Source organism: Dendrobates tinctorius, unplaced genomic scaffold, assembly GCF_039654945.1.
Source record: "Dendrobates tinctorius isolate UK_male_01 unplaced genomic scaffold, ASM3965494v1 ptg000016l, whole genome shotgun sequence".
Classification (NCBI taxonomy): Eukaryota; Metazoa; Chordata; class Amphibia; order Anura; family Dendrobatidae; genus Dendrobates; species Dendrobates tinctorius.
In genome coordinates, this window is record NW_027361684.1 from 51,444,659 (window position 1) to 51,458,690 (window position 14,032).

The 14,032-nt window shown below is 41.3% G+C and overlaps 2 protein-coding genes across 5 annotated transcripts in view; one reads left to right on the top strand and one right to left on the bottom strand.

Annotated features, from left to right (window-relative positions):
* Nucleotides 1-14,032, bottom strand: part of SMS (spermine synthase) — a 212,805-nt gene that overhangs the window by 142,478 nt on the left and 56,295 nt on the right. For all 3 annotated transcript variants that reach the window (XM_073565837.1, XM_073565838.1, XM_073565836.1), the window contains exon 3: nucleotides 6,092-6,182. In XM_073565837.1, the coding sequence (XP_073421938.1) occupies nucleotides 6,092-6,182 (91 nt within the window). The remainder of the gene's footprint in view (nucleotides 1-6,091; nucleotides 6,183-14,032) is intronic.
* LOC141080556 (uncharacterized) lies at nucleotides 2,048-3,778 on the top strand. 2 transcript variants are annotated; one of them, XM_073565835.1, is made up of 6 exons: nucleotides 2,048-2,582; nucleotides 2,673-2,737; nucleotides 2,823-2,921; nucleotides 3,000-3,070; nucleotides 3,241-3,338; nucleotides 3,429-3,778. In XM_073565835.1, exons 1-6 carry the CDS (start codon nucleotides 2,378-2,380, stop codon nucleotides 3,482-3,484), a joined length of 594 nt encoding a protein of 197 aa, XP_073421936.1. In that variant the 5' UTR covers nucleotides 2,048-2,377; the 3' UTR covers nucleotides 3,485-3,778. The 2 variants fall into 2 exon arrangements, with proteins under 2 accessions (XP_073421936.1, XP_073421935.1); XM_073565834.1 differs by having other exon boundaries at nucleotides 3,241-3,778.

Genomic DNA, 14,032 nt, shown 5'->3' on the forward strand with positions numbered 1-14,032 from the left:
TAGACACTGTTGAATTCATCCAAATGATACAATCATTGGATCATATATCTCCTTCTACTCTATTGGTAACTTGGGATGTACAAAGTCTGTATACATCTATTACCCATGAAAAGGGTATGGCGGCCACTGACAGACTTCTACAGCAAGCAGGCATAGATTACAAAGTTAGACACTTTTGTGCAGACCTTTTGGAACTAGTCCTTAAGGAAAATTATTTCCTTTTCGAGGATACTTGGTACGTTCAACAACAGGGCACAGCGATGGGGGCGAACGTAGCGCCCCCTTTTGCTGTAGCCTATATGGCGGTTTTCGAGGACGATTTTGTCTATAATCACCCTCTCTTTGGTCAGCATGCCTTGACGTGGCGGAGATTTATGGACGATATTTTTTGCCTCTGGAATGGTCCCCTTGAAACTTTGATTCAGTTCAATGAACACATAAATGGCATCTGGCCGGAGCTAAAGTTTACCCTGCAGTATAATTCGGCACAAATCAATTTCCTGGACACCCTGATCTGCAAGGATACACGGGTTCTTTGAGCATAGACCTCTTCACCAAACCAACCGACAAAAATAGTTTACTACATTTCAACAGCTGCCATCCACCGGCAATTAAAAACTCAATTCCAAAATCACAGTTCAGCAGAGTTGATAGAATTGTCTCAGATACTACCACTAGGAATTTGAGAAAATCTGAGATGGAGACCAGGTTCATGGATAGGGGTTACCCAATGACAGTTCTAACAAAAGTGAAAAATAACACTAGTTCAATTAGGAGGAATGATACCACAAAACGCATACCTTTTGTTAGTATGTTCCACTCCTTTTCACAACTGGCACAGTCTGTTGTTATCAGACGGCACTGGAACTTGTTAACTCGCAGTTATCCCAACATCCCTGAATTTCGGGTCCCCTATCTTCCTTGTTATCTCCGCCCCCGAAACATTAGAGACAAACTTGTCAGAGCAGATCTAGGGTCCAGAATTGTAGTCCCCAAACAAACATTTCTCCGCACACCCCGATTAGGCACTTTTCCCTGCCTCAGTTGCCTCCAGTGCAGCAATGTTCAAAAGGGCTCAAAACTCTTTCACCCTCAATCAGGTAAAGGGATACCAATCAATGGCTTCTATACCTGTGAATCATCATACGTGATATGTCATCAAATGCCCTTGCGGCCTGGCATATGTGGGAGAGACAACACAACCTGTCAGAGATCGGATTTCGCAGCACAAATCTAATATCAGGACCAAGAAAACTCATCTCCACCTTTCCATTTCCATGACAAGAACCATAATATCTCACAATTGAGGTTCCAGGGAGTGGAACAGGTAGAGGCTAGTAGGAGAGGCATTAATAGGGTAAAATTACTGAAGAAAAGAGAGGCCTATTGGATTTTTACATTACAAACTCTGGAACCCAGAGGCCTCAACAGGGACTATGATGTTGCCGCCTTTTTATGATTACATAACAGTGTAATCATGGTTTTCATATTGCATGTTTAACCGGCTATTTTGACTATTGGCTGAGTAGTATCAGAATTGTCTGTGTATATTTTGACAAATTTCAGGATTGTCACTAACTCTTCTATTTTCCGTTTCTCTAGAATCGTTAGAATCACCTTATCACCATATACTGGGCACGTCCAGCTATTCGATGGTAACCTATCACCTACCTACCACACTACTCCTATTAATTATCTAACTTCGTAGTGATTTTTTTTTTTTTTTTTTCTCCAGTTGTAGCTCACATAGCCTCCCCACCAATACCTTCAGTCCATTGTACCTGGTTATTATCCATTTCAACCTATTTCATTCTTTTATTTGCAGCATTCACACCCATACCCTTACACAGATAGATATCCTCTGCCCCCCCATTCATCACAATAGCTAGACTACATATACTCCTGGCTCAGCAACACATTAACATGACATTCCTAAGGAGGTTTATTCCCCTTTTCATAGTGACATGAGTTTCCATTGCACTGCCTTCTATCTGTCTCCTGGTCACATGACATACTCCCCTGCTCTCTCACAATGCTGGACACTGATGTCCACAGTCTGCTTCACCTCCTTTCAACCCCCGGTCACATGACCGCTGGTTTACACAGCATTCCCATGGAGACATTCCTCTCACTCCTTCCACAGAGGGATGACGTTTAGGCCATAAGCGCCGCCCTCTACCCGCCCCCTGTTACATCATGTGCTCCCCCCTCCTTCTTTCTCCTCTTACTTGGACATAGCTGTCTATCACACAGGCGCCGCCCCATAATTAACATCCGGATCATGTGACCGCCCTCCTGGGGCCGCGATAGGCTATCATTCTCCATTTATACCCGGATATACTTCCCTGCAATACAGCGTCTCTCATACCAGCAGCACATGCGTCCAGCCACAGACCAAGGGAACATTTTTAAGAGATCCAGCTCATGTCTTGCTGGTTCTCTACTTTATCACAGTGACAGCATTTTCTCATTTTTGCAGCGCTATTCCTCTGCACCCTCAGTGCTTCTCCTGAACAGCGCGCTCACTCTCCCTGTGGCACACTTGCCTCCCTGGGCAGGACAGACCATTTGGAGAATCACAGGTGACTCTAGCTCTCCCAGACAACATTAGGGCACCACTACTGTACCAACTAGTGCCTTTTTGCTTATGCTTTCTTCTCTTTCAATGTTAGCACCCAGTTGTGGACATTCATGCCTGTCACAAACAATACAGGAGAGTTTCCTGAATATATTACAGGTGATTTCACACTTCTTAATACAGTGTTCACCTCACATTCTTTGTCCTCAGGGCTACTCATACCCTCTACATGTTTCAATTGCAGTACAAATTTCTGGACACCCACACCAATTATTGGATCTACCGGTCCCTGTATAACCCAAGGTGTCAAACCCGTGGGTCTGGTGATTTCCTACATGAATGGGTAATTTAGTTCACATTACATGCATATCCTCAGCCTATCTCAGTACACACATTTATACTCTTTTTTTATCATCCTCAGTGTCCTTTCATCCTCAGTAGCTGCTGCTTCCCAGACGTCTGTTTCTCCACATTATTAATGAATATACCCAGGTATTAATTGACTGTTTTGGACTTTTTCTCCTTCCTCATTCACATAACATCGCCCAATATGTTTATGTGCCATAGTCACTCACCGTCTTGTTCTCTTTTTTCCAGTACTGAATAGTGCCTACTTATGACAGCGGTTCTTTAATAATAATATATGGAATTTTCCATTACAGTTCCTCTCAGGTACCTGTCTTGGCACTCATTTCAGTCAGCTATTACTTTTCATGTGGTATTGCACATCCAGTAGCACCAGCCGACCACGAATCTCACTGTATCCTTCATTTACCAGTGTCACACTTGTTGTTTGTTTTCAACCTCCTAGGGCACGTCTTTGACATATGTTCCTTACATACCATCACAGCACGGACTCTCTATCACTGCCCATGGAACCTGTGGAATTTCACTAAGCTCACTTGAACCTTGTCTCAGGATTCGCTATTTCAGTATTTATCTAATCATGGACCTTTCGTCTAAACTTTACATGATGTTCACACGGTCATTATCAGCATCCTGTTGCTCAGATATTTGTTATATACTTATTTGTTCACTAACCATACTGTCTTGTCTTCTTGTAAACTCATTCTAGTTAAAACCAACGGTGAAAAAATTCTGTTTCTGATGAAGGTCAATTGTATGACCGAAAACGTTTAAAGAAGTAAAAGAAGAGTATTTAACTGGATGCCTTTTACAATAAAGGAACTGTCAAATCAATTTTTCTTTTGAGTGCCAAGTTTTTGTACTACATTGTTAGTTGGCTGGATACCCGACTTGTGCACCTCCCTCCACACTGAGTGCCGTGTTTTTTCTATTTTGCACTTAGACATATTGATAGGAAAGCTAAATTGTGAGTCCCAACTGGAAGAGTGACGATTAAGTATGTAAAGTACTGCTGAATATGATGGCACTATACAACTCATTATAATAAACAAGTGCAATGGAGTAATATGAAAGTTAAAAAAAAAAAATAATAATCTATCTTATTGGAGATCCAAAACGTATGTTAATTTACCGGTTAAAAAAAGAAATCTACACTTCAACAAAAAAACAAACACATGAATTACGAGCGGGTTTGACAAAGCGTTTGCTGTTGAAAAATTTCACCTTATGTGCATTGCAAATGGTTAAAATAGTTATCTGACTTATAAAAACTTTTTCAGTAATGGATGTTTTAAAACAATAAGTGGAGACATACTCCTCCTCTAAGGCAGGGGTCCCCAACCTGTAGCTTGGGAGCCACATGTGGCTCGCGGTCCCATTAATTGTGGCTCGCGACTGTCTGCCAGCTTGGTGCATTAGGTCCAGGTCTAGCAAACAGGTATGAAGAGCAAATCTCAAAATGGTGAATTTTGTGAGTAGCCCTGCACAGAAGTGCAGATGTGGATGCACATGCACAAACCTAAGTAAAGGGTTTAGAGATGCTTTAGGTATGGTACGCTGGAGGATGGTACTACCTTTATAGAGGAGGTGCTCAAAGCTGGATGTGACAGTGTGTTGGGAGTCCTTGATGGGAGAATACTGAATGGGGGTATTGTGGGAACCCCTGGATCTCAGTGTACTGTTTTGGAGTGATTTCTTTGGAAAAGCTTTGGTTATCATTATACCTGTAATGGGGACTTTGGTTGACACTACTTTGAAGGGGGTGGGAGCTGGATGTGGCTTGTGACCCTCTCTCAGTGCTGAATGTGGCTCGCGACCCTCTCTCTAAGCTGAATGTGGCTCTCAAGGTCAGAAAGGTTGGGGACCACAGCTCTAAGGGATCCAGGGCAGGCTGCTCTGTTCAAAAGTTAGCATTGCGGAAACCTGGGATTGGCTGCAGAAGTCAGGTGACTGGGAAAGCCCCACGTCACGTAATTCAAGCGGTAGTCCATCCTAGACACATATCAGGATGGACTGCAGTTGGAAGAAATAATGATTCAGAGACCTGTGTCTCAACTGACAAAGGAGTTGTATCGTTAGTTGACTCATCAGTGCTGCCGGAGAAGTATGTGACAGGAGAAGAAATAAATCTTCTCCTCCACAAATTGTGCAATGAGGACTGAGACTGGAGAAAAAAAATTATTTGTGCTCAATCAGCTGAGGAGAAAATCTATTTCTCCTGATGTCTCAGACCACCTCCTTGGCTCACGGCGGTATGTGTGTTTATGATACTTGTCTTGTGTCAGTTTAGACAAAGGCATCAAGAACCTTGTTTCTTCAAACTGTAGCCCATCCTGACCCAAGACTAGAACGGTCTGCTGTTTGTATGACGTTACGCGGACTACTATATTATATTCTTGGAGAACCCATTTAACCTTTACAGTGAACACCGTAAACAAAATAAACAACACAGCAAAAATGCTGCTTTTTCATCTTACCGCCACAGAAAAAGTTGACTAAGATGTGAATAAAAAGTTATACGTTAATAAAATGGTATGATAGAATTAATTCTACCACTGAAAAAGTCAACTTGTCTTGCAAAAAAAACAAGACTTCACTTGTCTCTGAGGGAAAAATAAAAAAAAGGAATATCATTCAGAATATGGCAAAAACAAATGATTCTTGTAAAATACGGTATTAGTGTGCAAAATAAGCAAAACATTAAATCCATCACAAATCTGTTAACATATTCTGCAGCGCTTTACAGTTTGCACACATTATCTTCGCTGTCCCCGATGGGGCTCACAATCTAAACTCCCTATCAGTATGTCTTTGGAATCTGTAATATCTATGCTACCAAACATTGAACGGCATAAAAAAAAAAATAAAAACAATACAAGAATTGCTATTCTTGCTCATTCTGCCTCACAAACTAAGAAAGAAAAGCAATCAAAATATGTTTTGTTCCCCAAAATGGTACTCAAAAAATCGTCAACTGGAAATTTACAAATCTAGAACGTTGCCGCAATTTTAATTAAGAGTTTGGAAACTATTTGGCACAATATTATCAAAACTAATTATACTATGTGGCTATGTATTAGCTATCCTTGCTGAAGGAAGATGTGCTACACGGAAAATCCTGTAGAAATGTGGATATTATATACTCACATTCCGAACAGAATCATTTTTGTCCGGCTCATCAAGGCTTTGCAGATCAACCAGCACTAAGCCATGAGGATAGATTCTCACAGTAGCAAAACTGAAAGAGAAAATACAGAGAAATATATGGCAGCATTAGTCACAGGTATCGTGTTTAACAACGCGCCATCCTAAGAACCTTTAGCACAACATCTTCTAGGCTTTGGTTACAACTACTCAATGCCAGCAGGCTGCTGACAGAAAACACAATACTTGAACGTTGTGAAAGAGTCATTGTCTTATGACAGCCCTATAGACTGCCCTATGGGTCTGATTCATCAAGACCGGCGTTCACGTTGGTTTCAATGAGGAGGAGTATTGGAGTCAGACACTTATGATTCACAGATGAGTGGTGTATACCTCGGTGTGTGCCTCGTAACGAATCTTACTCCAGTAAGACTTGCGAACACCGGCACTCGTCATGAATTTGATGAGCGGCAGTCGTCATTGCCCCATCCAATTTATCGGAACTGGGTGAAAATGGCTTGAGTATACTAAAAGTCACCTAATTTTAGCGCAGCCTTGAGTTGAGTCAAAACGATGTGACCGCTTAAGCTTTTTACGCATTTGTGTTGTAAATGTTATACAGAAAAAGGGCACACATGCCGATTCATCAAGCAGTTTTTAACAGTTTTCTCCTTGAAGTGTTGCAAAATTTTTATGCAACTTTTGATTATTTTATTCAAGCCCTGGCAGGATCCAATACAGTTTTGAAAATTGGGAGGAGCTCAGCTAATAGGGGGCATGGCCAAGTACGCCCAACCAATTAATCACGATTTACACCACTAAAATTATGTAAATTGCAACAGAAATGTACTCCGGTTCATGACTAAAGTACGTTTCTTCCCGTGGCAAACACCAGCTAAAGTATACAACAGATTCATTAAGAGGAGCTACTTAATGAATTTGCCGCCTCTTACTCCGCCACATAAGTCCGGTCTTGAGGCATCGGGGCCATACAATCTTGTCAATGGCTAACACAATAACCCTACTGCTCACCTACCTCATTGGTACAATGCAGAGTATTGTTTGTCAGAATCATGAATTCCCCAAAAATATAGGTATTCTAGTATTCCCATGTTTTTAATAAGGCACACAGCAAGAATAACTTGAGGGTAATTCGTAATTTACAGCACCCAGTAGTTTGTTAACAGATCATAGACTAAAAATATAGTGTAATAAAATGAATAAGACTGCCTAATAAAAAAAGTATTAAATTCTAATAAAAAAAATAACTAATTGCTCATGGGTCTGCATTCTCCAGGAATGCGCCAAAGCTTCCACTAGAATTAACAGAGACCAGTTGCATTTTCTTACACTGTATTTCTTGGATTACTTTGTACTCAAGCTGACATATTTGTGTGTCTAGCAGCCGGAGCGAGGTGTGGATTGTTTTCAGCTTTCCTTCCACTTTAAACATGGGTGTGTCTTATCATGAAGTGCATCTGAGAGTTCAAGAAATAAATAAATTGTTTCCAGAAGTAAATGCCCTTTTTGTTAAAAATACAATGTAACTTGTATCATTTTCATCTATTGAATTCTCCAAAATCCCAAACTATTTTCAGCTGGACAGGAACAATCAAACAATAGGCAACAATGTAATTCCTATGATGAAAAATAATTAAAATGTAAATAGCAATGGGGAAAGCTAAACATAAGAGATAAAGGGTTAATACTGCTAGGGAGCGGGGCTCATTGTCTCAGACCCCTGTGATCCCAATAGTGAAGAAACTGCAGAAATGATTTAGTGCTACACCCTTCTGAGCAGAGCGGTGCTGGTGGCCACTTAGCTGTGCAGTGAACTAGTGTCACGCACAGCGTCGGACAGACTAAGTGCAATAAAAGGGATAAGGGAAGGAGAATCAAACAATAGGGAAGGGGGAAGTGGAGACCCCTAGACTGATCTAGCGTCACCCTGTCTGTCCTACCATCCCTATGTAGGCTTTGCACCTATTGCTGAACAGGATAGCTAGTCCCTGTGTGACCCTAGCTAGGAATCAGGAAGGACAGGGTAAACGCTAGTCAATCCCACTAGCACTAAAGACAGTAAGGATAATAGAAACCAGGGGGACACTTAGCTTGAGTTGACTCAGAGAGAAATGCTGATGCCCTTCAAAGAGAATGCTAGCAGACTGATGCGGCTCCAAATTTTAACAGAAAACTGGAAATAACACCTGCACTGCCCACAGGAAGTAGGAGGTTATAAACACCCAGGTCTAGGTGTGGTCATTAGTACCGGGGGAGGTGTCCACCGGTCTGCAAAGTAAACAGCTGTGACATTCTCCAGACAGATGCAGGGCAACGGTCTGCAGACTCTGACACATCTCCATGACAACTAGTACAGCAACGCGGGGAACCAGAACGCCATTGTACACCAGTTTAAAAAAAAAAGAAGGTGGCATAGCGCTGCACCAATGTGCTTCACTGCCAAATTCACTAGTCCATCATAAAACTGCCATTTCATAAAATGGGAATGCCACACCTCTTAGCCCCTTGCCTCTGCAGTCAATTCCTTTTCTGAACTTCCATTTTATCCTCATCATCTACCAAGAGCCACCATTTCTTATTATTTTTCCATCCACAAAGCCTTATGACAGCTTATTTTTTGAAAGATGAGTTATAAACAGAAAGAAATATTCCAAGTGGGATGAAATGGGGGGGAAAAAAAAAAAAAAAAAAAAAAAAAACACTTCTGCCATTGTTTTTCTTTTTTAAAATGTTTCCAGTGTTTATTGTATGGTAGAAACGACCTAGTAACATGATTCTGCAGATTACTACAATTACGGTGATACAAAATTTGATTTATTTTTTTTTATTTGAATTTGGAAAAAATGTTGACGTTTTTAGAAAAAAAAGTTGCTGTGAGTTGCCATTTTCTGAGACCTGTTGACTTTTTATTTTTCCGGTCAGTTTAGTGAGGCTTGCTTTTTTTTCTGGTTAGATGACAGTTTTAATAATAACAATTTAAAATACATGGGCTTGTTAAAACACTGTGTGCTTTGTAGTAACAGCAAAGGGAATGAGATTTCTGAACTCTTACACAGGTTACGTATGCTTTCCTTGCAGATATGATCCATCCAAGCAATTTTTCAAGTCTGCAGCATGTCAATTCTTTCAGCGGTTTTAGAGCATTTTTCTTCCATTCAAATGAATGGGAAAGAGCACAAGTAAAAACGCTCACAACGGTCAATGACGCATCAAAAACGAGATATATTATGCAGCATTTTTCCTGGCAATCAGGGAGTATACTATCAGATAATCGTATAACTTGGACGAATGCTTTCCATGGTTTTGACAGACAGCCCTCTTACCCATATTACTCTATGGGGCTGTGCACACGTCCAATATTTTCCTCAGACCAGGTGGCCCAAAGTAAAAAAAACTAAAAATAAAAATCGCAGTATACACAATTTGTCTCCGAGAATCGAATGGCACTCGCCCATTCAACTCGGTTTAAAAAATAAAATATATATATTATATATATATATATTATATATATATATATATATATATATATATATATATATATATATATACACACACATAGAGATAAATATATATATATATATATATATATATCTATCTATCTCGATCGGACAGCACTCAGCAAAAAATCTAAAAAAAAAAATTTTTTTTTAAATATTAAGAATTCTACAAATGTTTTTTTTAACAATTCTATTCGTTCTGTTATCCTTTCAAACTAGAAAAAAAAAAAGTTTCTGTCTCTTTTTGTTTTCTGAAAATATATATTTTCAGAAAAATGGAGAAACCGGAAAATGTGGCTTCCTATCAGGTTGGTCCAAGAGATATTCAGAGCAGAGCAAATTATTGATTTCACACATACCGTAAGTTTGTCATTGATCAATTCCAGAACCGTTATTTTGGTAAATGACATTTTACATCATACAGTCCAGCCTCCCTCAGATTTCACTTCTGTTACGATGACAATGTGCATGTTAATCACACTCCTCTCATTTTTGACTTTTTGCCACAGCGAGGTTTAATAAAGACTAAGTCCAGTAACATGACTGCTGCATTAACCGAGAGCCCCGGGCCATGCTGAGCGCTGCATCTAGGTGGCGAGAGCTGCGGAGCAGAATTCTCCTAGCATCTTACAATAAGAGGTAAGCATGTCAGCTTTGTCCACTTCTCATGGGAGTTGCTCTTCTGAACAATAAATGACACTTTTGGTCTCCCGTCTGACTGCTGGAATCGGCACAAGGAACTTTCATCTCAGATGGAGTGGGACAGAAGAGAGCATGATTGACCTACGCTGCATTCATTCCCTATCAGAATGTCGAGTGTTGCACTCGGCTCTTTCTGGCAGCCCCATAAGGAATAATTGGAGGGGCGGTCGAGTGTCTGAACCGCCATTCCATTTTGTAGCAAGAATTAAAATTCACCATTCTGACGATCGAGTCCCAGTATTCGGAAACTTTCGACCCGTGAGTTTTCATCTATCCATTGGATAAGTGATACCTTGTTTTTGCTGGACAACCCCTTTAAGACTGCCTAGACTCCCTCTCTCTTTACATATATATGCTCAGCCTCCCATCCCTTCCACTTTCTAATTTATGAAAGCACAGTATAGATGTAATCAAATCTACTTTGTAATCCTAATGAATCTAGGATCAAGTCGAGCAGATCAGTGGGGCGGTGTAGTTATTATGGCAGAAGGCAGATATACTTGCTACAACAGCTTTGTCCTTGCCACCCATTCTTATCCTGATTACTGGAGTAACAGTAAAGATTGAACATTTGCTATATTCCTTCACACGAAGCCTAGAGAAATATAACCGATACGGAAAATAATTCCTGAAGATGTTTAGAAATTATTAGTTTGCGCCAAGGGAACAATCTATGTGGAGCCTTCTTATAAACCTAAGACCATTTAGACGTTTCAATAATCGTTCCCGATTCGTCTGTGTAAACATGCCAGCGATCAAATTGTGTATAATGAAATGAAAATCATTGTTATCAGCAGCACATCTCCCCGTGCTGTTCCCATGAGTTGTTGTTGGCCAGTGGAAAAAGGCCAGTAAACTTGTACATCGTGGATCAGCGATTATTAGTCAATGTCTAACTGGGGGTCTGTACGTGGGGGAGAGTGGGCAAAAACTGAGAACAAGGATGAATGCTCATCGTCACACAATGAGAAAAAAGAATGGATCTACCTGTGGCAAAACATTTTTTGTATGCCTGATCACAGCACCAGATATGAAATTACTGGTATTGAACGATAACTTCACATTTCAGAGAGACAGAAAAGTCTGGGAGTACAAGCTCATGACGACCCTTGACACTCTCAATGCAGGAATGAATGTGTCTCATGGATTTATGTCTTTTTACATCAATTAAGGAATTTGCTCCTAAGACCTTGTGGGGGCATCACACAACACATTAGGAGACCCCAATCAGAGGACAATAACTTTCACTCCTTATCTATCAACTGGTCCAATATTTATGGCTATCCCTCTTCCATAATGATAGTTCTGCTTCATGTCACTTGTCTTATCTATTGCATTTTTTTCTGTGCTGTGTTCTGCATAAATATGTGATTCTTCAGATTTTGTATTAGTCAATGTCTGATGAAGAGACTTGAGTAGTCTCGAAAGCTTGCAATTTGTTACCATCTTTTCAGTTAGCCATTAAGGCTATGTACTCATGTTAGCATTTTTAAACGCTCAGGAAACGGGTCTCCTTCCCAGAAAACGCGCGGAAAAAAACGCAAGTTTTTTGCCGGGATTTTTGCGCTTTTGCGGAAAAACGCACGTTTTTTATGCGTTTTTTTCTGCGCGTCTTCTGGGCTATAGGAAATAGCAAAAACGCGGACCTTAGCGGAAATTAATGATCATGCTGCGTTTTTTACCGCTAAGCATTTCATTAGCGGTTAAAAACGCATCCATTGGCACAAAAAGGCCAAAATGCATTAAAATGAATGGGATGCTACTTTTAAGCATCTTTGATGCGGTTTGACACTGAAAAACGCATCAAAAACGCTTAAAAAAATGCAACGTGGGCACACAGCCTAAAAGGTATCAACCACTGAGGACTCTCAATTCTGAACATTCTTCTATGCACTGGCTAACAAGGTACAAAGATGTACATCTTTCCTGTATTAGTGAAGTCAAAATCAGCCAGTGGAACTTTAGGTCAAGTGTGATGATCTAAGGAGCAGTACAATACAGCTAAGCTAGAAACATTAACATTCTTCCTAGAGATAAAAAAAAAAAAAAATGCAGATAATGCAACCATTAAAGGGGTTGGTCACCATTTTACGTGTCCCTTTCATTTGCACTAACTGCCATAGATGCACACTTCACCAAGTAGTTATGTGCAGTCCAGCTCTTTTTGGTTATCTTGATGGCTCTTTTGAACCCAAATTGATCCCTATTAACTGTGTTTACATGGACACGGTGTATGGACCTCCAACATGACCAAAACTTAAAACAGGCCATACATTTATCAATATGACGACTATGATGTGAGATTGTTCTTCCTGTATACTCATCAATTTACTTTAATCTCTTTAGGCTCCATTCACTAGGCATTAAGGGCCTGTCACACTAAGCGATATCGCTAGCAATATCACTATAACTTGTGACGTTATAGCGATATTGCTAGCGATATCGCTATGTGTGATACTTACCTACAACCCGCTCCCCCGCTGGTTATCGCTGATCGCGCGAGAACGTCCTGGACCGTTTCTCGTCGTCAGCTTCCTGTGGAGAGACGAGCGTGGAGCCGGCCGGGAGGACGTCAGGATCGCCTAGTGTGACAGGTAAGTAGCGATCCCCGACCCCTGCGATGTCGCTGGTGAGATCTGCCTGTGTGGCAGCTCACTACGACAACTTAGCGATGCACCAGCGATCCTGACCGCGTCATATCGCTGGTCGGGATCGCTGGTGCATCGCTAAGTGTGACAGTACCTTTAAGGACGCTGCTCTCTCCTGGTTCTCTTCCTATCTTTCTGACAGCTCCTTCAGTGTTTTGCTCACTGGCTCCACTTCATCTCCTCTTCCTCTCACTGTTGGGGTACCTCAGGGCTCAGTCCTTGGCCCCCTTCTGTTCTTTCTCTACACGGCCCCAATTGAACAGCCCATCAGCAGGATTGGCTTTCAGTACCATCTTTATGCTGATGACACACAACTATACACGTCATCCCCTGACCTACCCCTTGCTGTACTACAGAACGCCAGTGACCGTCCGCAGTCTCCAACATCAAGTCCGCCCTCTATCTGAAACTCAACCTCTCCAAAACTGAACTTCTTCTGCTCCCGCCGACTACTAACCTCCTAAATCTGACATTTCCCTCTCTGTGGGTGGCACCACAAGAACACCCCGGCAGCAGGCGCGATGTGGGTATTATGTTTGACACCAATCTCTCCATCACATCCTATATACAATCTCTTGCCCGCTCTTGCTGCTTACACCTAAAGAACATCTCAGAATCCACCCTTTTCTCACCACGGAATCAACAAAAACTCTTACTGTCGCCTTGATCCACTCCTGCCTGGACAACTGCAATGCTCTATTAATTGGTCTACCCGTTAATCGACTTTCCCCTCTCCAGTCCATACTTAATGCAGAAGCCAGGGTCATCCATCTAGCTAATTGGTACTCAGACGAGTCCGCTCTTCGCCAATCGTTATATTGACTGCCAATTCATTATAGGATCCAATTCAAAGTACTTGTTCTCACCCACAAAGCTCTCCACAGTGCAGCACCATCCAACATGTCTTCCCTCATTTCTGTCTATCTGCCTAACCGACCGCTGTGCTCTGCAAATGACTTTCGACTAACCTCAGCACTAATCCGCACCTCCCACTCCCGACTCCAAGACTTCTCCAGCGCTGCGCCAATCCTCTGGAATGCTCTACCCCCAATAAATTAGGACTATCCACAATTTGC